This window comes from Orycteropus afer, unplaced genomic scaffold, assembly GCF_000298275.1.
Source record: "Orycteropus afer afer isolate SDZICR_OR568_19922 unplaced genomic scaffold, OryAfe1.0 scaffold00266, whole genome shotgun sequence".
NCBI lineage: Eukaryota > Metazoa > Chordata > Mammalia > Tubulidentata > Orycteropodidae > Orycteropus > Orycteropus afer.
The window spans coordinates 3,350,173-3,372,865 of NW_006921853.1; the positions used below are offsets into that span (position 1 = coordinate 3,350,173).

At 54.6% G+C, this 22,693-nt stretch overlaps 3 protein-coding genes across 3 annotated transcripts; 2 read left to right on the forward strand and 1 right to left on the reverse strand.

The window, feature by feature from the left end:
* Positions 1-5,604: 5,604 nt before the first annotated feature.
* On the forward strand, positions 5,605-9,315 carry DOC2A (double C2 domain alpha). Its single transcript, XM_007950206.1, has 10 exons — positions 5,605-5,869; positions 6,271-6,350; positions 6,550-6,624; positions 6,753-6,862; positions 8,216-8,342; positions 8,428-8,487; positions 8,575-8,738; positions 8,823-8,904; positions 8,983-9,079; positions 9,170-9,315. Exons 1-10 carry the CDS (start codon positions 5,605-5,607, stop codon positions 9,313-9,315), a joined length of 1,206 nt encoding a protein of 401 aa, XP_007948397.1.
* Positions 9,316-10,065: 750 nt separating this feature from the next.
* INO80E (INO80 complex subunit E) lies at positions 10,066-18,818 on the reverse strand. The gene is made up of 7 exons (XM_007950207.2): positions 18,738-18,818; positions 18,511-18,581; positions 18,255-18,307; positions 15,383-15,461; positions 15,176-15,287; positions 14,655-14,771; positions 10,066-10,287 (listed from the first exon to the last, which is right to left on the reverse strand). Exons 1-7 carry the CDS (start codon positions 18,816-18,818, stop codon positions 10,066-10,068), a joined length of 735 nt encoding a protein of 244 aa, XP_007948398.1.
* Positions 18,819-19,516: 698 nt separating this feature from the next.
* Positions 19,517-21,964, forward strand: HIRIP3 (HIRA interacting protein 3). Its single transcript, XM_007950208.1, has 8 exons — positions 19,517-19,581; positions 19,661-19,781; positions 19,897-20,008; positions 20,236-20,417; positions 20,490-21,269; positions 21,370-21,538; positions 21,628-21,726; positions 21,801-21,964. Exons 1-8 carry the CDS (start codon positions 19,517-19,519, stop codon positions 21,962-21,964), a joined length of 1,692 nt encoding a protein of 563 aa, XP_007948399.1.
* The last annotated feature ends 729 nt before the right edge of the window (positions 21,965-22,693 follow it).

Genomic DNA, 22,693 nt, shown 5'->3' on the forward strand with positions numbered 1-22,693 from the left:
TGGTAGGGTGGAGGGTCGACGAAAGAGGGGGAGGCCTTCAACGAGATGGATTGATATGGTGGCTGCGATGATGAGCTCAAGTATAGCAGGGATTGTGGGGCTGGCGCGGGATAGGGCAGTGTTTCGTTCTGCTGTGCATGGGGTCGCTATGAGTTGGAAACGACTCGACGGCACTTAACAATAACAACAACAACAACCTGCCAGCCACTCCTTGGAAGGAAGATGGGGCAATCTACTTCCGTAGTGATACAACCTTGGAAACCCAAGGAGGGGTCACTATGAGTCGGGTCTGACTCGATGGCACATAACAACAACAGCCTCCGAAATGGTGAGAAAATAAATTTGTTTGTTAAAGGCACCTACTTCTTGTCTTTATGTTACAGCAGCACTAGATAATTAAGGTATCCTCTAAGATCTACCCATTCTCCAGCCACGAGCCAGAATGGATTAGAACATGTAGATCCACTTCCTAAACCCCTTCAATGGCTTCCCATTGCTCCTGATGTGAGTTTTGAACTTCTTTCCCTGGCCCATAGGGCCTGTGATGACCACAGCCTGTCCACCTACTCACCTCAGCTTCCTCATAGGGAACTACGCATCCCCCAGCTCAGCATCTCCCACCCACCCTGGCCTTTTGCCCATTCCTTGAACATAGTGAGTTCTTTTGCCTGCCTTCCCGGCTCTGCTGCTACATAAAACCCCCTCTGCCTAGGACATGCTTGCTCCCACACTCTACCTGGGTACCTCCTCTTCCTCTTCCAGGTTTCAGCGGAGACAGCATCCCTTCTGGGAAGTACCCCTGGAACTCTCAGAACCTCCTGACCATCCCCTATTCACAGCCCCCATCATACTGAATGACTCTGAAACTTGCTCTTGAACGGAGAATAGCTAAAGCAAATGGAAGAAATGGTAAGATTAAAGAGCTGAACAGATTTCAAAGAGCAGTTCAAGAAGACAAAGTCAGTTATTATAATGAAATGTGCAAAGACCTGGAGTTAGAAAACCAAAACGCAAGAACATGCTTGGTATTTCTCAAGCTGAAAGAACTGAAGGAAAAATTTAAGCCTTGAGTTGCAATATTGAAAGATTCTATGGGCAAAATATTGAACGAGGCAGGAAGCATCAAAAGAAGATGGAAGGAATACACAGAGTCACTGCACCAAAAAGAACTGGTCGATGTTCATCCATTTCAGGAGGTGGCATATGATCAAGAACCAATGGTATTGAAGGAAGAAGTTGAAGCTGCATGGAAAGAAATGGTGAAGAACAAGTCTCCAGGAATTGATGGAATTCCCATTGAGATGTTTCAACAAATGGATGCTGCACTGGAGGCACTCACTCAGCCATGCCAAGAAATTTGGAAGACAGCTACCTGGCCAACTGACTGGAAGAGATCCATGTTTGTACCCATTCCAAAGAAGGGCGATCCTTTCCACAGAATGATATCGAACAATATCATTACTATCTCATGCAAGTAAAATCTTATTGAAGATAATTCAAAAATGGTTGCAGCAGTATATTGACAGAGAACTTCCAGAGGTGCAGGCTGGATTCATAAGAGGATGTGGAATGAGGGGTATCACTGCTGATGTCAGATGGATCTTGGCTGAAAGCGAAGAACACCAGAAAGATGTTTACTTGTGTTTTATTGACAATGCAAAAGCATTAAATTGTGTGGATCATAACAAATTGCAGATAACATTGAGAAGAATGGGATTTCCAGAACAGATAATTGTACTCATGAGAAACCTGTACTTAGACCAGGAGGCTGTCGTTCGAACAGAACAAGGGGACACTGCATGGTTTAAAATCAAGAAGGGAGTGCATCAGGGTTGTGTCCTTTCACCATACTTAGTCAATATGTATGCTGAGCAAATAATCCGAGAAGGTAGACTATAAGAAGAAGAAAATGGCATCAGGATTGGAGGAAGAATCAATAACAACCTGGAATATACTGATGACACAACTTTGCTCACTGAAAGTGAGAATGACTTGAAACATTTACTGATGAAGATTGAAGAATACAGTCTGCAGTATGGATTACATCTCAATATAAAGAAAACAAAAATGCTCTGGACCGATAAGCAGCATCACGATAAATGGAGAAAAGACTGAAGTTGTCAAAGACTTCATATTACTTGGTTCTACAATCTATACCAATGGAAGCAGCAGTCAGACATCAGACGGTCGTGGTGATGGTGAAAAATGCTGAAAGTACCATGGTCTGCTAAAAGAAGTAACACATCTGTCCTGGAAGAAGTGCAGCCGGAATGTTCCTTGGAAGTGAGAATGACCAGACTTCGTCTCACCTACTTTGATCATGTTGTAAGAAGTGACCATTCCCTGGAGAGGGGTATCCTGCTGGGTAAAAGCAGAGGGTCAATGAAAAGGGAAGGCCCTCAATGAGATGGACTGACACAGTGGCTGCAATGATGGGCTCAGGTACAGCAGGGATCGTGGAGCTGGTGTGGGACCGGGCAGTGATTCGTTCTGCTGTGCATGGGGTCGCTATGAGTCGGAGACGACTCGATGGCACCTAACAACAACAGTCATGCCGAACTGGGATTCTTTCTCTGTTTGTCTCTCCCACGAGGCTGGGAAGGAGGGATCTTGATGATCTTGGTCACAGTTTTATCATCACATATACAGTAGGTATTCAGTCTTCAGTGACTGTATAGGTGGATGTATGAATGAAAAGTCGTCCCATCTCTGGACAAATCAGGACTCAGCACTAGCTGCCATTTTCCTCTGCAACTGGTTTGCCCTCTAGTCTCATCGTCACCCTCCTTCAGTGAGACTTTCCGGAGGCTGCCGGCCTGGGCTCCTGAACTGAACACCACAAGAAAACACCAGTGCACCAGTGCAGGAGATGGGACTCCTCTGTACTTTGACCAATTGCCTCCCTTCCTTTACACACGGCAGCCGGGAGAAGGACGCCCTCCTGCCAAACTTACCAGCTGTAGTCGCGGACAGAGCCTCCCTTAGTCCTGCCTCCATTTTTACCCTGGAGAGCCCTGAAGGAAATCTAATGGTTGATATATATATATATATAATTTTACTGGATTTTGAATATGTATTATATGCACATAGCACTACATTCAAAAGCACAAAAGGATATGCATTGGGAAATAAGTCTGTCTCCTATTCCTGCCCCAATTTGCCCCACAGCAATCTCATCAAGGGCCACTATAGTTACTTTCCTGTTCAGTCTTCCAGAAATAATAAACGCACAAATAAGCAAACACGTCTCTTTTCCACTCAAATCGCAGCTATGCTGCACCTTGCTTGAGAGTGTGAAGAAGATTCTAAACGAGTATGGTAAGAGCACGTGACTGCTAACCAGAAGGCTGGCTGTTCAAACCCACCAGCCGCTCCTCAGAAGGAAGACTGGGCAATCTACTTCCGGGTCCGATGTGAGGGCACGTAACAACAACAACATAGTATTCCATGGTATGAGTGTATAATAACGATATAACCAGTCTCCTACCAATGGCCATTTAGGTGGTTTCCAATCTGTTGCCAACTGCAGTTAATAGCCTTGAACTGCCATTAATTTGCTCATGGACCAACACATCTGGGATGAAATTCTAGAAGTGGAATTTCTGGGCCAATGACTGTATTTGTCCTCTCGCTATCCACTGCCAGCTCGACCTCCTCGGAAGGTGCGGATGACTTTTGCACTGGCCGCGGACAAGAATGCCCATTTATCGGCAGCGTCGCCCACACCGTGTGCTAACTGATGTCTGTTATATCTCAGGGGAGTTTGATTTTCCTGTAACTTTCAAATCGCAAATACTTAGTGATGCCGACTGTGCCAGGCCGCTGGGAGCACGGGGGACTCGATGAATCAGCCTCTGCCCGGTGGCGCTCTCTGCTGGGGGAGACAGACGTAAACAGGGATCGACAAGGCAGTGTGAGCAGTCTGAGCACTGGAAGCTAGCGAGCAGGGACAGATACTCCGGGAAGGCTCCTCGGAAGAGGTGACCGGGGCTGACTCCTGAAAGAAAGGAAGGTATTCCCAGGGAGAAGAGCTTGGGTGAGCAAAGGTTCCGGGCCAACCACCACAGGTGGCTCGGACCCCCTTCCTCCGCCCGCCCCCAGGTCACTGCGGATCTTTAAGCCCCGCCCACAGCCCCGCCCCTACGGATAGGGAGGAGGAGGGCCAAACTCCCTCTTCCCTCCGAGCGCTTTCTGCGGGGGAGGGGCCTGAGGATGCGCGGGGTGGTGGTGGTGCTGGTGGTGGGGGAAAAAAAAAAAAAAAAGGGAGCCGGCGTCGTCAAGGCAACTAGGCCGGTGGTCGGGGCCCGGAGACCCTGGAGGGAAGGCTGGAAGAAGCGAGGGAGGGAGACACAGTGGGTGCACGCACGGGCCCAGGTCTCCGGGGAGGAGTTGGGAAACACCAGGCGATTCTCACTGTTGATTCCTGGTGGCGCAGGGAGCCCGTGTGTTTGCGAAGTTCTCCGGGTGAGTGTGCCAGTGCGTGTCTGGGTTCGTGCATGTGTGTGAGCGTGCGCACGTGGGCACAGGCGTGTGCGCGCGGGAGTGCCCATGCAAGATGTGTGTGCCAGCCTGCGTGCCCACGAGTGTGTGTGCACGCGCACACGTGTCCGTGTGAGCACGCGTGTGCGCTCCCCAGGGTGCCCGCGCGGGCAGGCAGCCCGGGCGGAGCGGAGAGGCCCGCCCCCTCCCCAGTCGCCGGCCGCCCCTCCCCGCCCCCCGCCGCCTGCGCCGGCTGCATCCTCCCTCCACCTCGCTCACCCCCTCCTCCCCGCACTTTCTCCTTCTCTCCCTCCCTCTCGGCTCACACAGCCGGACTCCGCGCTCTTCTTCTCGCTGGCCGCCCCGGGAAGCACCGGCCGCCACCGCCCAGGCTGCACCCGCCGTCCCCCCAGTGCCCGGTCACCTGTTGGACGCACAGAGACAGGTGCAGTGGGCTGGGCCGGCGGGGGCTTGAGGGTGAGGGTGAGGGTGTGTGTTAGCCTCTGTGTGCCTGCGGGGGGTGATCCGCTCTCCAGCGGCTGCAATTGCTGTCTTCCTGGAGGGCCAAGCTCAGGGAGAGGCATCTGAGGCGGGGGTCCTCACCTTTGGCTGGAGGGAGCCATCAAGCAGGCAGGCAGGCAGATCCTGGGGTGGAATGGAGGGACAGTTAGCCCCCAACATGGGGAGGGGTGGGCCTGGTGCAGAGGGATGTACAGAGCCTCCCAGGGACAGACAGAGGGGCCTGATGGTGCCGCTCAGTGGGAGGGCAGGGCCCAGAGCCAGATGGAAGCCCACAGTGAAGGGCAGGAGCTGGGAAGATGAACAAAGGGACAATTGAGAAGAAAGTGGACAAGACTGAGATGAAGCTAGAGCCTATCCTGGGGGGGAGTGGGCTGGTAGCCAAGTGCCTGTGGGGCAAGGCTTGGGGTCTGGAGGGCCCCAGCCTCTTGCCTGCCCACCCGCTGGTCCTGGCCACCCTCTCCCTCAACACCCAGGAAGGAAGGACAGTGAGGGTCCCCCAGGTAGATGGGGTTGCCGCAGGGCCCCTCAGCCAGCAGAGGGCAGGTAAGAGGAACAAGCCCTGGGCTCATGCTGTCTCCCCTCTCCCCCAGCCAAGGGTGCTGCATGAGGGGCCGCAGGGGCGACCGTATGACCATCAACATCCAGGAACACATGGCTATCAATGTGTGCCCAGGGCCCATCCGGCCCATCCGCCAGATCTCTGACTACTTCCCCCGCCGGGGACCAGGACCCGAAGGGGGTGGCGGAGGCTACCGGGAGACCTCTGCTGGTCTGGCTCCCCTGGCCTTGGCTCCCCCTGCAGCCCTTCTTGGCGCCACCACGCCTGAGGACGGAGCTGAGATGGACAGCTATGACTCCGATGAAACCAGTGCGTGTGGGGGCTCAAAGTGCCTAGGGTGCTAATGGGGACCTCCAGGCTTGTGGGGAGAGGACTGGGCCCTGTGGTGTGCGTGTGTGCATGGGGTGGAGGGGGGGAAGGCAGCGGGTGCTGCCCCCACAGCTGCAGTCATCATGGAGACTACCACCTCAGCTAGGCTCAATATGAAATATTTCGGCTGAGCCACTCAACCACCCACACAGTCCCAGTTGTGGCTGAGCCAAGGGACCCAGACAGCCAGGCAGATGGACAGACACACACACACACACACACACACATGCCCACTCACCTTCTTGCACACACACTCCCAGGCTGATAGAGACACACACTTTGACAGCCGGCACACCTGTCTTTACACGCTGACTCACTTACCTTCTCTCCTCTTCCTCCAGCCGCCTTGGGCATGTTGGAATTTGACCTTCTCTATGACCAAGCTTCCTGCACACTGCACTGTACTATCCTCAGGGCCAAGGTGGGCACTCCTTGCTCTCCAAGCCCCGGAAAGGGTGGGCTTCCATCTTTCCTTCCCTTCCCCAGGCCTGACCCTTGCCCTCTCTTCCTCCACCCCCTTCCTGACTCTCCACACCTCAAGACTCCAGCTCTGCAGGAGGAGGGAGGAAGGGAGGGAGGGGCTGGCACCCATAGTCCTCTTCTCTCCCCTCCTCCCCCAGGGCCTCAAGCCCATGGATTTTAACGGCTTGGCCGACCCCTATGTCAAGCTGCACCTGCTGCCTGGAGCCTGCAAGGTAGGGGGCCTGCTTCCTCCCCCAGCCTGGCCCAGTCTATGGGTTTGCCCTAGACCCTTCCAACTCCAGCCTTCAGCCTCTGTGTGACTGGGAACATGGATCTGGAACCCTTCGTCCCCACACCCCAGGCCAATAAGCTCAAAACGAAGACCCAGAGAAACACACTGAATCCCGTGTGGAACGAGGACCTGACGTACAGTGGGATCACGGATGACGACATCATTCATAAGGTGCTCAGGTGAGGCCTCCACCCTCCCTGTTCTAGAGGATTCCGCTTCGCACTGGCTCGGGGACAGCTGCGGGTGTAACCTTCTTTGTTGCTCATCTTCCATTCGGTCCCTACATTGCCATTACTCCACAACACTCAGTGGCTCCCATTCCCTTTGGCAGCAGGCCACAAGGCTTCCCTGGTATTCCTCCTCCTCGAACACAGACCTGCCCCCTTCCAAGTGGTCAGTTGCCTTACTCCTGCCTTTGACCTGCCCCTCCATCTGAGGCTCAGCCCAAGCTTGGTGACCTCCTGGAAGCTTTCTCTGGTCACCAAGACTCCTTCTCAGAGCCCTGACTTAAGTCAGACCTCTGCAGATGTCCATCCTGCTCCCTGCATTCCCCTGAAGTCTCAAAGGAGTGACCTCTTTCTTCAGAGGCAGAAATCTTCCTCCATCATCGCAGGAGGTGGAGCTGTGGGAAGCATCCCCTCGAGCCAGTGAACCCAGGCTTGTGCCCGTGACCTCACTCTTTGTTCGCCCTGTCTGAGCAATAGGGAGCCATGGAAGGGTTTGCAGCAGGGAAGAAGGGGCATGGTCTGGGCTGTATTAGAGATCATGGTGGTGATGAGGTATGGAGATAGACTGGAAGGATCAGGTAAGAACCAGAAAGGCTGGCATCAGATTCCAGATGTGAGAAGAGGGCTGCAAAGAACTGACAGAGTGTTCCTCGGGGCCCAGCTGGGCCCGTTTCAGTTGTTCCTCAACTAGCTTTAGGAGGTAGGCACTTGAGGACTGGGAGGTGCGGTCTGGAGATGGGATTTGAGGATTAGGAAGTGAAGTGACTTGTCCAAGGTCACACAGGGAGCTAGGAAGTGAAGCACTAGGAGCTGCAGAAGGGGACAGGAATACTTTCGTGACCTTGGGGCTCCTGGTGGTCTCTTCTGGGCTGGCTCCCTGCTCCCTGGAGAGGAGGGAGGGCCAGAGCACAAGGCCCTGCTAGCTCTTAGATTCTGACTCTGAGACCCACACCTACCAATGCACGCCCTGTGCCAGCAGAGTGGGTCCTGCCCTTAAGCCCTGAATGGAGAGGCTGAAGGGGTGGCCCAGACCTGTGAGGGTGTACTGGAGTAGCTGAGGCTGAGCAGGGCCTGATGGACGAGGGCAGCCCCGAATGGGAGGGGCGGAGGAACAGGGCTAGATCGTCCCCCTCAAGCCCAGGCCTGGTGCTCGCCTCGCAGCGCATCTGACAGCTGGGACGGGAGGAGGATTTAGGGAGAGCTGGGAGCAGCCTTGGGGCCCCGGTTCCATCCGAGGCCTTTTCTCCCACACTGGAGCAGGGCTCAGGTAACCCCGGGGGCCCTGACCCTGCAGTTCCCCGCCAGGATCTCCGTCTGCGATGAGGACAAGCTGAGCCACAACGAGTTCATCGGGGAGATCCGTGTGCCCCTCCGCCGCCTCAAGCCTTCCCAGAAGAAGCACTTTAATATCTGCCTTGAGCGCCAGGTCCCGGTCTGTGGGGTGGGGGGTTGCAGGGACACCAGGGGGCAAGGGCACTGGGAAGGTCAACTGTCCAGAATCTTCTCTCTGCCCTCAGCTGGCCTCACCCTCTTCCATGTCTGCGGCACTGAGAGGCATCTCCTGTTACCTGAAGGAGGTGAGGTAACTCGGAGACCTCCGGTGGGTGGGTGGGTGGGTGGTGGCGGGGGCAGGACCTAGGCTGAGCCCCGTCCCTGCCCTGCAGCTGGAACAAGTGGAACAGGGCCCTGGGCTGCTGGAGGAGCGCGGCCGCATCCTGCTAAGCCTCAGCTACAGCTCTCGGCGCCAGGGGCTGCTGGTGGGCATTGTGCGCTGCGCCCACCTCGCTGCCATGGATGTCAATGGCTACTCAGACCCCTATGTCAAGACGTGAGCCCTCATCCTGCCCTGAGGCCCCCTCCCCCTCCCCGGGAAGCCTGGACCCTCCTAACAGTACCACTGCCCTACCCCCAGGTACCTGAGGCCGGATGTGGATAAGAAATCCAAGCATAAAACATGTGTGAAGAAGAAGACCCTGAACCCAGAGTTCAATGAGGTAAATGGGGCCGGGGCCAGAGAGCGAGGTGGGCTGGAGGACAGGCCAGGCCTGATGAAGGTGGGCTTGTCCTCTCAGGAGTTCTTCTACGAGATGGAGCTCTCTGCTCTGGCCACCAAGACTCTGGAGGTCACAGTGTGGGACTATGACATTGGCAAATCCAACGACTTCATCGGTGAGCGGAGCCGCCCAGCTGGGTGGTGCTGATGGGGCACACTGGCAGTAAGCTGGGCCCTGACCTTGCCTGCTTCAACCTGCTCCCCAGGTGGCGTGTCCTTGGGGCCAGGCGCCCGGGGGGAGGCCCAGAAACACTGGGGCGCCTGCCTGCAACAGCCTGACAGAGTGCTAGAGCGCTGGCACACCCTGACCAGCGAGTTGCCTCCCGCCGCTGGGGCTCTCCCCTCAGCCTGAACGATGTGGCAGCTCCCAGCGCAGCCCCTGGGGCTGCACCCACCGCCTAACCTTCGCACGAGTGTGTTGCACGTTTACACGGGGTGGGCTGCCCCTGCCCCGCACTTCCTGTCTTATTCTGTGAGAGTCTCTGTGACCTGTGGGCCTGTCTTCTCGTGAGGGACTGTGGGGATCTATATTCAAATATGCAAATCTCCTCCTCCTGCCTGATCGCTGATACACGAATATGCAAACCACCCATCCTCTGCCCCTGCTGGGGAAGTACTGTCAGTGGCCCTGCCCCAAGGCCAGCTGCCAGCTCCTCCCTCCTGCCTCCCCATGCTGCCTGTCCCCCTCCCCACAGGGAGGAGGTCAGATTGGGGGGGGCTTGGACAAGGACGTTTGCAAAAAAGGACAAGACGACTGAGAGCGAGCCACCCCCTTTAATACAGTTGTCATGGAAAACACTCCGCCCTAGAAGCTGCCCTCTCACAGGGGTGGCCACTGCAGGGTCTCTCTGCCTGCCCAAGAGGTGGCAGATGCTCCCAGGCCACTCCTTTAAATGAGTAACTGTACCCCGATGGGGCCCAGCTGTGAGGACAGGGGCCCACCTTCCCGGGGACATTCGTGCATGTTTACGCCTTTTCTGATCGTGTCAGTGGCCGAAGCATGGCAACTGGGTGTCAATAAACGTCTCTGAGGAAACTCGGGGCTCATGTGTGCGAGCATGGCAGGGGCCCAGGGGGCCCTGAGCAGGGCGCAGGTGCCAGGTCACTCCGGGATATCTATCACCAGGTCATCGTCCCCATCCAGGGCGTCATCGCCGCTGCCTGTGTCGCTGAACATCTGCCGAGGGACGGTGCTCAGGATCGTGTGTGGGGGCATCTTGGGAGGGGGCAGTGGGGCCAGGGCTGCCCCCACCCCAGCCCCAGCACCTCGACCCGGGAAGGTCAGCGGCCCTCCCACAGGACAGTCGGGGGGTCCCACCGCCATCTGCAGCAGGAGGAAGAAACACAGGGAGGACTTTGTCAGGGGGGGCCCCCCTCAAGGCAGTTCTAGGGGACAGGGAAGGGGGCAAAGGCAGTGGATATGAACTGGCTGGCCACCGCTGGACTCGGGGCCTGCCCCCACTTCAGCCCCTTCTGAGTGCCCAGCCAGCAAGTGGCTGGGAGTAAGGGGTGATGGAGGTGTTGATGAGGGTGGGGGAGGGCTTCAGGAAACTGGGAGGGAGAGCCTGGCCCTGCACTCCCCAGGGAGGCCCCCTTAGCTGCCCTTGTAAAAGCAGAGTCAGGGCCAGCCTGCCTGCCCGCCTGCCTGCCTGCCGGGACCCTCAGCTATGACTTGCCACCACTGGTTCCTGGCCCTCCTCCTGCAGGACTGACTGGTTCAGTGGAGGGTATCACAGGCCACCCAAGCCCCCCTCCCCGTCCTTCTGAGGCGTCTACCTCTTGTATCTTGGGGGGCCCCTCCTCGGGATCCCCGCAGCCACCGGCCTAGGCCAGGCCCTCCTCTCAGCTCACCTGTGCTACGGTACCAGCCTCCTAACTGGACTCCCTGCCTTCAGCCTCTCCCAGCTCCAGCTCCTCCTCCACACTGCAGCCAGAGTGCTCTCTCTAAAACACAAACCTGAGCATGTCATTCCTGAGGGCCGGCAGGCTCTCACTGCTCGTGGGACAGGCTGGCGGCAGACCTGGGCACAGGCCGGCCCCTCCACCTGGAGTGGCCTCTATTGGTCCAAGTCCTGCTTTGTCCTCTGAGGCTGGGAAGTGGCCTCTATCCTGCCCAACCCTCCGTCCCCCTCCCCTGCCAGGTATGAGTCCTCCCCAATGCAAATGCACCGTCTCTGGGCCTTGTCGACAGGCCTCATGCTCCGCCTGTAGGTACAAGCTGTGTTCTTACTATGTGCCAGAGAATTTCTGTTAATGACCTTGGACCCTCACCCTGGGAGGGCGGAGAGCTGAACTGCCAGAGGAGGAATCAGGCTGGGAACTGGAAGTGTCCAGAACAGGCCTGCCAGCTCCCCACTGGGCAGTATCCAGCTAGGTGTGGGGTGGCAGCACTTACGTGTGGTCTTCCCGGTAGGCCTTCTGATTGTCTCCTAACCCTTTCAGCCTTCAAGCTCTACCCTCTGCTTGTCAAGGAGCCCCCCACCTCACTGCCGTCCCTGGCGCTGGCTTTTCCCTCAGTTGGTGCTTCAAGGTTCAGGACCTGCCAACAGGCCCACCTCTGAACAGTGCCCTTACACCCAGCACCCAGCACCCACGGACACATGGAAGCAGACACACATGCTCAGCTGAAAGGACACCTACATGAGGGCTGCCCTCTCTTCAGTCACCGCCCCTCCATCCCCAGCCGACTCTCCAGCCCTACCCTTGCCTGGACTCCTTCAGCGGCCTCCTCATGGATCTTCGGCATGATCAATAACTCACTGCCATTCAGTCAATTCTAACTCAGAGTGACCCCCAGTGGGTTTCCAAGCTAGTAAATCTTTAAGGAAGTGGATTGTTCCAGCTTCCTTCCATGGAGCAGCTGGTGGGTTTGAACCACCAACCTTCCAGTTAGCAGCCAAATGCCTTAGGCACTGTGCCACCAGAGCTCCTCAGCATGACCAATAGCAACCAGTATTTAATACATGGCTTACCAGGAACCAGGCACTGGATTGAATGGATTTACCCCTTAGCTCAGTTTATCCTCACAATGATCCCATTTGTCAGAAAAGCAAGCTGAGGCTCAGAGAGTTAGAGGACATGCCCAAGGTCACACAGTGAGTGAGCAGAGGAGCTGAGATTCAAACTCACGTCTGACTAAGGCCCAAACTCTGAGATGACCTGTTCATTCTCCACAGCTTTCCATCCTCCGCTCAGCCCTGCTATCTCCAGTCTTCACACCAAGTCACTCACTAGTTCTCAGTGACTCCCACTACCCTCAGCCGCAGCACGCAGACTCTGATGCTGGGTGCCGAGGTCTTCTATGACCTGACCCCATCTTACCTTTCTTTCCAAGGTGGTTTGCTCTTTTCACTCCTGCTCCAGCCCAAACTTTCTCCATGTCCCTGTCCTCATGTCCACTACTCCCTCAGCCTGAAATACCTAATTCCACTTACTCTGCGCTCAAATGTCACTTCTTCTTTGATGTCTTCCCTGATTTATCCCCTCTCCCTAAGCACAGCAATTGATGTGGTCCCCTCTCCCAACCAAGGTTTTCTCTCAAGGATGTCAGAACTTAGCTCCCCAACATTCCTCTAATTCAGAACCCAACACCAAGGAGAAAGCTTCAAAAACACCTCCCTCCTGCCCTGTGCCCATGCCATCTCACACCTGCACCTCACCTACTCCAGGCCTCACTGACCCCCACCTTCTCTGCCACTCTGCCCTTTACGCCTGAAGCAAAAAAACAACAGAACCTAAACCCACTGCCACTGAGTTGATTCCAACTCACAGTGACCCATTAGGACAGAGTAGAACCGCCCCACAGAGTTTCTAAAGCTGTCAATCTTTACAGAAGCAGGGTGCCTCATCTCTCTCCCACGGAGAGGCTGGTAGGTTTGAAGCAGAGCTCCCCACCTATGGCCAGAAGCAAGTAACCTGCTGAACAGAGCAAATAATATTTTCACTCCCACCTTTCAGGCTCAAGAGGTTCAGTTACACAGGGCCAAGGTCACACAGGGAGGAAGTGGCAGAGCTGGGGTTCAGACTGCACAATCCACACTCGTAAACTGCTACCACACTCGTAAACCGCCACCAACGTGGCTCCCCATCACGTCTGGCTCCAGAGCTGAGTTTACAATCCACTCAACTTGAGAGTGGCCCAGCCTGGACCCTTTTCCGTTTTGATTCAGAGCTGGGCACTGGCCTTCTGTCTTCTGTCATTCCTCTCATTGCTCCTGGGGCTCAGGCTCAGATCTCTTGTCTTTTTCAACCACACACTGCCCTCCATGACCGCCTCATATCCACGCTGATGACTTCCAAAATTGTACCCCCATGAACCCCAGGCGCCCACATCCAGTTTCCGGTTGACCTTTCCAGGAGGCATCTTAACACAGCCAGGGCCAAATCTCTCATCATCCCCCTAAAACCTGCTCCTGACATCCTCCTCTCCATCTCAGGAAAAGGCAACCACACTTCTTCAGTTGCTCAGGCTGAAATCCCTGGAGTCATCCTTGACTCTTGTCTTCTCACAGCTCACAACGGGTCTTTCCGGAAATCATGAAGCTGATTCTTTAAAACATCCACAGTCCACTTCCAACCTTCTCACAGTTAATGCTTTACTGTAGTGGCTTCTTCACTGGCATCCCTGCTTCCACCTTGCAGGCCTTCCTCGACCCCTCACCCAGGACCATCTCCACACAGCAGTCTCAGTCATTCTGCTAAACTCTAAGTAAGTGAGACCAGATCTCTCATCTGTGCAACCCTTTCCAATGGTTCCTCATGTCACTCACAGTAGAGGTCAAGGTCTCTACAAGGCCTGCCACACTCTAGCCCCTCAGTTACTAATCTGACCTGCTCTCTGATCACTCCTTCCCCTCTCTCACTGGCCAACCACCTTGGTCTCCTTCCTGGTTCTTGAATAAACCAAGCATGTACCCTCCTCAGGGCCTTTGCACTGATTGTTGTTCTGACTGAAACACGTCCTAGAAAGTCACAGGGCTGGTTCTCATCTCCTTGAAGCCTCCGATAAAGTAACGCTCCAGACCACCTGATCTGAATGGCCGCCCCCATCCAACCAGGACGCCCATCCTGTTTACGTAAGCCCATTCCTCTCTACTGCTCCGTTTCTTTTCTGTGAGCACCACGAGGCCAGGGAAGTCTGCTCTGTTCACTATTGCATCTGCAGCCTCTAGAACAGTGCCTGACACGTAAACCAACTAAAAGTTGAGTGTCGCAAAAAAGGGAAAAGCTGTTGATTAAATCTAGTCTGATCACTCACTTTACAGATGCGGACCTGGAGACTTAGAGAGTCAAAGAGACTGGTTCAAGGTCGCATGATTCTTAACTGAAGAAGCTTTGACTGGTTTCCAGACCTCAGAGCTCTTTCTACTCCTCTCGGCTGCCTGGATTACAGAACATCTCCAAGTAAAAACTTGGCTTTACTGCCGGCCACACTGCGGCAATGAGAGCTGGCCCAGGAGTCCTGACTCCAAGTTCCCAAGGATGGTTCTGTCCCTGATCTGTCTCCACAACGAGCTATGGGCCAGGCCCTCTCTGAACCATCCCCAGAGCCTGGCTCTGGCCTGGGCCCCAGCAGCCCCAAATCAGTCAAAGTTCTTGGACAGGCCCCCAGACACTGTCCGGAGCCTCCCTCCCTCGGATGGCTGTTTTCCTGCCGTTCGGCGCCCCCCTGGCCTTCCCAAATCAGGGTACCTTGAGTTTCCGGGGCAGGCGGGGCCGTTTCTCCCGCTTGGGCCTCAGGGGGCTGGGCTCGGGCAGCTGCAGGGCCAGGTAGTCAGAAGGGAATGGGGGGTAGGTAGGGGAGGCCAGCTGCTGTGGCGGAGTCGGAGTCGGGGAGATGGACGTGGGAAACGGAGTGGATTGGGGTGGGGGGTGAAGGGGAGAAATGCAAACAGAGGAAGAATGGAAAAACAAAAGACATGGTGATGAGTGCGGGCTCCTTGGTTCCCGGAGAGAAGGGGAGGGGACAGCAGGAGGACTTTGTCCTGGGGTCTGCTCTCCTCAGTCATGTCTGTCCCCCATTCCTACACCAGAGAGAGGAAGTGGGCAGCCCCGACTCACACCCTCCAAAGGGTGTTTGCTGGCCACATCCGGACAGATGTCCCCAGAGCTGGGCCATCTTCACCCCGAAGCCTGGCCCCTCTGCCCCAATGATACCCGCCTTATTCCCAGGCACCTTAGTTCACCATGTCCCACCTTTGACCCCAACTCACCGAGCTCAGGTATGGGGAGGGGGCCCCAGAGGCCTGAAGGGGAAACCCTGTTGAAGGAGGCAGGGAGAGGCTGGAGGGGGAGGGGGAACCCCCCAGCGGAGGGCTTCTCTTCCTGGAGAAAGGACAGGGAAGGGGTCAGAGGCAGCTAGGAGGGCACGTGTCCCACTCCCTACCCTCCCACAGACAGGAAACCTGGCTTCTCCTCACCTCTTGGGGGCTGGCGTGTCCGACAACTTGGGCGTCCCCTCTGTCTCGCTGTTATCCGAAGAGGCAGTGGCATCTGAGTCTGTGAGGGGAAGGCTGGTTCACTGAGGGGTGGGGGCCCCAGTCTACCCCAGAGGGGTGCAGGTCTATGGAGAGCCAGAGGATGTGGCTGTTCACATGCCACGTGGTCTCTTCTAGGGAGGCCCCTAGCTCCTCCTTGTGCTCTTCTCCCCTCCAAGGCCTCCTCACTTTATGGAAGTCCCTCACAGTAAGTATCACAAGGTCGGGGCACCACCATATCACCTCACCCTGCCACCCACTCCCACCCAAGAATGACCTGAAATGCCAACCTGCCCACACCCCTCCTGCTGATGCGCCCCACCATCTGCAAGTACCCTACGTGCTTTGCAGCTGGTCCTTGATCTGCCTTTCCGGTCTCCTAAAAACACTGTACATCACATCCAACTACTTCCTCAAAAAAATTTATTTTCCAGTTGGACAGCACTGCCTGAGCTCTGGCAGTGTAGTGGTTAAAGCATCCAGCTGCTAACCAAAAGGTTGGTGGTTTGAACCCACCAGCCACTCTGCGGGAGAAAAATGAGACAGTCTGCTTCCATCAAGATTTACGCCTTGGGAAAGGTATATATGGAAGGAAACTTGCTTTGTTGGTTACCAAGGATGGGAGGGGAAGGGAAGGAACACTGAGGAAAAAAAAAATGCACTGACCCATGCTAGTCTTGTGTATTTCACTGCACATAATTATATTTCAATAAAATGTATTTTAAAAAATAAATAGCCACTAAAAAAAAAAAAGATGTTGACATATTGTGATAAACGTAACTAATATCACTGAATAATCTGTACAGAAATTGTCAAATAGGAACCTAAAGCTGTATAAATTTTCATCAAAAAACTCAATAAAATATTATTTACAAAAATAAAGATCTACAGCCTTGGAAACGCTATAGAGTGGCTATGAGATGAAAACGACTTGATGGCAGTGGGTTTCTGTTTTGGTATGCCACTGCCTAAAAGGCTTGTCTTCACTAACAGTTGCTACACGATATACGTCACTTCCAGTTTCTCTGCTCAGATGATCCTTAAGAAACAGGCTAAATGCCATTTCCTCTGTGAAGCCTTCCAGACCACCTCAGGCCCAGTTCATTACTGGCCCTTTCGGAGCTCTCTTACTCTCACTTGTCCTAGCTCTCCTCACACTCTGCCGAGAAGTACGATGTGTGGGGGTCTCCCTGACAAGACTGCAGGCTACTCTGGAGCCGGAGTAGTGGGCTCCATCTCCGAGTCTTGCTCCTCAGATTAATATACTCTGATCATGAACATGCTGGGTTCTCTCACGTCTTCTGCTTCAATTCCCTCTTCTGTCTGAATTTCCCCTCAACCAGGAAGTTGGAAGATCTTAGGGAAGGAATAAGTAGGGAATGAGAGGCAAGAATAAAAGCCAAACTTTTTGCCATGACCAACATCACCTGACCCCACTTAATTTCTGATCTCATCTACTATTCTCTTAAAATACACAAATAAATGGGCACTACATGTTCCAATGGGCGCTCCGTAGCCTAGTGCCTAAGGCATTTGGCTGTTAACCAGAAGGCTGGCGGTTCAAACCCACCAGCCACTCCTCAGAAGGAAGGTCGGGCAATCTACTTCTGTAGTGATACTGCCTCAGAAACCCAAGGAGGGATCACTATGAGTTGGATCTGACTCGACGGCAGTGAGTAGTTTTAGAGTACATGTTCCAATAAAGCATTATTTACAAAACTAAGCAGGCTGGCTGTAAGCAGTTTATTGATTTCTGCTCTAAACCAATATTCAGAGGCACTGTGAATGCCCCATAGTGGCACAAAGCCACAAATGCCCACCTCAGGAGATTTTTCAAACTGTGGGTCTCAAGCTATTCATGGGTCATGAAATCAATTTAGTAGTCTGCAACCAGCATGAAAAAGAAAAAGACGTCTAAAAAGTATCAGGATAAACTACATGTAGTGATCTGATCTCGTTGTTGTTATGTGCCATCGAGTCGGCCCTGACTCATAGCGACCCCTCCTTGGGTTTCCGAGATCTGATCTTACTACTGCCTCATTAAATTTCTGTATCTGTAATCCCCTTTCTTGGAAAGTGCTCACTCATATCCTCACACGATTTGTTTCTTCTTATAATCTAGGTCCCAGTTCAAATAACACGTCCTAAAAAAGGCCTATCTTGATCACTTTACTGAGCTTTTACCTGTTACCTGCTTTTCAATGGTCTGCAAGCTAAGATGGCCTTTACATCTTTAAATGGTTGGGGGAAAAAAGTAGTATTTCGTGACATGTGCAAACTGTATGGAATTCAAATTTCAATGTCCATAAATAAAGTTTTATTGAAATACTGCCACGATCATTTATTTATGTATGTTGATGGCTGTTTTCACACCATAGCAGTAAGCTGAGCAGTTGTGACAAAGCCTGTAAGTCCAAGAAAATCTGAAATGTTTACTACCTGGCCCTGTCCATCTCCGTGAAATGTCAATCACTAACACCTCATTCTGTTTTTACTCCTTTCAAATCCCTCACCACTCTCTAAAGCTCTACCTTCTTTTCTTTGTTTACTTGCCCCGCCCCCCACCTCTGCCCCCATCTAGAATATGAATTGCAAAAGGCCAAGGGCTTTGTCCATCTTGGTTACTGCCATATGCACTGCTCCAAACACAGTGCCTGAAACAAGATAGATACTTGATAAATACTTGAGCAAAACAAGGAATGGTAAGGGTGGGAACTTAGGAGGCTGCACAAGCCTCCACTACTTAAAAGGAGGGGCCCAAGAAGCTAAGTGCCAGAAGCCATGTCTTCTGTCAATTTCTCATGACCTTGCTCACCAGAAGAGTCTTCGTCCACGTTCTCATACTGCAGAAGTCGGTCGAGAAGAAAACTGAGGGAAGAGGTGGGGAGAACAAGAGCGTTTATTCCCATCTCAGCGACACTCTCCCGGGTCCTCTCCCCGCCTGGTCTGCCCGCTGGATCCTCAGAACAACTTCGGGCAGCACCAGGTCCTGGTGACCGTGTTCCAGGACGGGGCCTGCTAACGGTTCCACAAGAACCACATCACCACCCTCCTCCCGCAATGTGCCTCACCTCTTGTCCCGGGACACCTTCAGCAATTTCCTCTGCGCCTTCCTTAGCTCCTCCTGGAAGCACTCGTGTTCCTGCACCACGGGCAAAGTGGGTGCTGAGTCAACGGCCGTCCAAAAAGGGCCCCAGCGGCCAGCGACAGCTCCCTCCACGCTCTTTACACATGGGTAAACTGAGGTTCTGTCAGCGCCCGGCCTCACCACCCACAACCTCTCCACCCGAGCACTCACGTAGATGAGAAACTTGAGCTTCCGCTTCAGGTTCCGATATTTTTTTTTGTAGTCTACCTCGCCATCCGCCGGCCCGTTCATGACCGGCCGCCAGAGCAACGCCCAGCGTCAGAAGTCCCGCTACCCCGAGCGGGCTCAACCCGACTTCGACTTCCGGAGATTCTGCAGGGCTCTGCCTATAGGGACTACAACTCCCGGCGTACACCGCGCACAGGGAGCGTAGGCACACAGATTGCCCTCATGGGAAATACCAGGGACAGGAATGTTGCTTCAAGTGGCTACGCTAAAGATGGCGTCGCAGCGACGCGATTATGTCCCAAAAATGGCGGATGCCGGAATGCGCCTTTACTGATGGAAAATGTGCTTAAATTTGAAGCCACAAAAAGAAACTCCCCAGGTACTTCTAGTATTCTTGCGAGGATGCCCTTTTTCTTCTGCTTTTAGAAATAACAGCAGCACAACTGTCGCCTGTGACCAAGAGCCATGGAGGCAGCGTCGCGGGTTGATTACGTCACACCCAAGGGTGCCAGCCCCCAAACGGTTTCTAATGAGAACTTTTTCAAAGATTCATTCTAAGGGATGGAACCCCGAGACCCTCTAACTACCCGGGGGAAGCAAGCTTTGTCTGGTAAAGTTCTCTCGGCTCAAGCAGCGAACGAGACCCAAGGGTCCCTCGGCTCACGGTGCCACGGCACTGCGCATGCGCGACCTTCTGTCAAACGCGCTAACGGAGGCCGGGAAGAAAAAAGGCGGGAGTCACCAATCCCGGGTGGGCCAAAATGGCGCGGGATAGCGAGATGCAGGAGTTTACCCGCAGCCTGTTCCGAGGACGCCCGGACCTCAGGTGCACTGGGGGCTGGAGGTGGGAATGGAAAGGGCAGGGGCGGGGCGGCGCACCCCATCCTCACACCATGTCCCCGCAGTACTCTCACGCACTCCATCGTGCGGCAGAGGTTCTTGGCTCACGTGGGCCGCGACCATCTGGAACCGGAGGAGAAGCAGGCGCTGAAGCGGCTGGTGGAGGAGGAGCTGCTGAAGATGCAGGTGTGGGCAGGAGCTTGGGCCACGGGAGGCGGGGCTTGTTGCCTAGGAGGAGGGGCCTGAGGGGGTGGGGCAGAATACAACCTAGGTACTTGCTTTGCCTTCTGGATGCACACAGGTGGATGAAGCGGGTAACAGGGAGAAGCTAGACCTCACGAAAAAGGTGAAGAGGCCTCCCACTCCCTCCAGTGATCCAGAGAGAAAAAGGTTCCGTTTCAACTCAGAGTCAGGTTAGTGCCGCCTCCCAGCCACCAGCACCTTCTGCATTATTCAAAACGTTTTTATTGAGCATGAACTCTGTATCAAGGTGTTAGATGACGCTGGAGGATACTGAGTCAGGAGCCAGATCAGGGTGAACTTGTAGCTGTCAGAGCAGGACTAGAGGTAACCTGTCCTAAATGAAGGGATAAGGGACAGGACGAACCAGTTCCATCCCTTTCTTCTCTCCATTTTCCAGAGCTCGGCTCTGCAGCCTCCAGTCCAGACAGCTTTGGCTCCCCAGCAAAGAATGGGATGGCAGCAGCAGAAGCCAGTTCATCCGAGAAGAGTCCAAAGCGAGCCCCAGAGAACGCAATGGAAGAAAGCAGAGATGAGGGAGAACAGCCCGGGAACCTGACTGCAAAGCTGGGATTAGAGGAGGTGATGAAGGAGGGCAGTGAGGAGGAAGAGGAGGAAGGCTCTGCCAGAACAAGTAAGGTCTGGAAGGAAGAGAGTAGTGAGGAAGAGGAGGAAAAGGAGTTCCAAGACAAGACCAGGAAGAAGACTGTGACGAAGAAGAACAAGCAGACATCAAGCAAGGCCTCAGCCAGTAGGAAGCAGGCCAGGGAGGAGAGTGAGGGCAGTGAGGATGAACCTGCCCCGAGGATGGGAAGGAAGGGGCAGGGGAAGAGAGGAGCGAAAAGCCACCAGGAAAGTGAAGAGGACAGTGAGGGTGAACAAGAGGAGAGCCCAGCTGAGCAGAAAGGCAGCGAGGAGGAAGGGGAGGGGGGAGAAGAGGCGGCCGAGGAGCAGGAAAGGAAACACAAAGCCATGAGTAACACAGGGAAGAGGTTCGCTTGGGAGAAGAACTTTAAGCAAAAGAGCAGGACAGAGCGGCTCACAGGGGACTGGGGAGACAGAGGTGAAGAGAAGGAAGAAGAGGCAGCAGGCAGTGGGGATAACATGGGGGGAGATGAAAAGCCCCCAGTGAAGAGGAAGAGCAAGGACAGGACCCAGTGTGAGGGCGGGGAAGGGCCGAGTGGCAGCAGCGAGGATGGGGAAGACAGCTGGAGAAAGGTGAAACTAAGGAATAAAGGCTCTAGAAAGGCAGCCGAAGTGGACAGCACTGCTGAGGAGAGTGACTTGGAGAGGGAGGTGAGTGACAGCGAGGCAGGAGGGAGTCCCAAGGAGGAGAGGAAGAACCGCTCGCCTAAGAAGAGCTCCAAGAAAGGCAAGACACGAAGCTCCTCTTCCTCCTCCTCAGACGGGAGTCCGGAGCCCAAAGGCAGGAAGGTGAGCGCCCAGATGGGGCAGCAGGCCACCATCAGTGGAAAAGGAGACTGAGACTCAGGCCCCGCGGTCTGGGCCTGCAGCTGCTGCCTTTCTTTGCCAGGCTGCCGCTGGTCGGCGTGGTGAGGACCACCCAGCTGTGATGAGGCTAAAGCGCTACATCCGGGCTTGCGGGGCCTATCGCAACTACAAGAAGCTTCTGGGCGCCTGTCACTCACACAAGGAGCGCCTGAGCGTCCTCCGGGCTGAGCTGGAGGCCCTGGGCATGAAGGGTGAGGCTGGGTGTGCCCAGGTGGCCTTATGAGGGGGCTTCTGCTGCAGGGGAGGAAAGGATCAGTTGCCCCTTCTGCCTCTGCCTCAGGTAACCCTTCCTTGGAGAAGTGTCGGGCCCTGAAGGCGCAACGGGAGGAGGCAGCCGAGGTGGCCTCCTTGGACGTTGCCAACATCATCAGCAGTTCAGGTAAGGGGCTTCCTGTCACTCCCCCAGAAGGTGGGGCTTCAGCGCTCAAACAACTCGTCTCCTCTCCGCCCTAGGTCGGCCACGGAGGCGCACAGCCTGGAACCCTTCAGGAGAAGCGGCCTCCTCTGGGGAGCCATACCGCAGGACCCTGGACTCAGAGGAAGAGCGGCCCCACCCCCCACCCCCAGACTGGTCACATATGCACGGCATCATCAGCAGTGACGGCGAGAGTAACTGAACTCCCCCGACCCCCTAGGAGGGACCCCTGCCACTTGTACAAAGCACACACGGCACCCCTGTGCCCTGTGCTTGCACGGGCAAAGCGGCTTTCTCTGGAGAAGACGTTAAGTCCCTGGGGACACAAGTTATCGGGACTTGCCTTCTCCGCTTCGTTTTCTCAGCTTAGGGTGTTGACAGGTGTTTATTTTTTAAGATTCAATAAAAGTGTTTGTAGTCATCACATCTGGTGCTCTCCTCTTACCCTCTGCACTTTGGGCTGGAGCCGAGCAGCCACTGCTTCTCATCTGGCTCCTTTTCTTCTTCCCAGGTTCTCCAACGAAGTCCCAGCCCCCAGACCGTATCAGAGAAGGGCATGGCTACTTAAGGCTCCCCCCAGCCTGCCCGGTGAGCTCCTCCCATCACCCCGCTCTTATTTTAGTTGCACTGGATAACATAATACCTAGTTCAGAAGAGGACCTGAATACTCGGCCTTAGGAAGAATGTGAAGCATAAAATGACTTGGGGGACAGCTGCTGTCTGGTCCTTCCTATTCCCTTTCTTTTGCAAACACTTAGTGTATGGGCTGACTCTACTCCAGCATGAAAGTGGTAGGTAGAGGACCTAGAAGCCCTGGTGGCACAGTGGTTGAAAGTGCTTGACTGCTAACTGCAAGGTTGCCAGTTTGAACCCTCCAGCAGCTCCATGAGAGGTATCTCCCAATGATCTGCTCCCATAAAGATTACAGCCT

What these genes read in the sequence shown, in the direction of transcription:
- DOC2A (XM_007950206.1), top strand. Translation starts at nt 5,605, where the DNA reads ATGAGGGGCCGCAGGGGCGACCGTATGACCATCAACATCCAGGAACAC. An exon ending in TCAGACCCCTATGTCAAGAC is followed by an intron (nt 8,739 to 8,822) that starts GTGAGCCCTCAT and finishes CCCTACCCCCAG; the next exon opens with GTACCTGAGGCCGGATGTGG. An exon ending in CAAATCCAACGACTTCATCG is followed by an intron (nt 9,080 to 9,169) that starts GTGAGCGGAGCC and finishes CCTGCTCCCCAG; the next exon opens with GTGGCGTGTCCTTGGGGCCA.
- INO80E (XM_007950207.2), bottom strand. Translation starts at nt 18,818, where the DNA reads ATGAACGGGCCGGCGGATGGCGAGGTAGACTACAAAAAAAAATATCGG. An exon ending in AGCTCAAGTTTCTCATCTAC is followed by an intron (nt 18,582 to 18,737) that starts GTGAGTGCTCGG and finishes CCCGTGGTGCAG; the next exon opens with GAACACGAGTGCTTCCAGGA. An exon ending in CGTGGACGAAGACTCTTCTG is followed by an intron (nt 15,462 to 18,254) that starts GTGAGCAAGGTC and finishes TTCCCCTCACAG; the next exon opens with ACTCAGATGCCACTGCCTCT.
- HIRIP3 (XM_007950208.1), top strand. Translation starts at nt 19,517, where the DNA reads ATGGCGCGGGATAGCGAGATGCAGGAGTTTACCCGCAGCCTGTTCCGA. An exon ending in CGAGGACGCCCGGACCTCAG is followed by an intron (nt 19,582 to 19,660) that starts GTGCACTGGGGG and finishes ATGTCCCCGCAG; the next exon opens with TACTCTCACGCACTCCATCG. An exon ending in CAAAGCTGGGATTAGAGGAG is followed by an intron (nt 20,418 to 20,489) that starts GTGATGAAGGAG and finishes TGGAAGGAAGAG; the next exon opens with AGTAGTGAGGAAGAGGAGGA.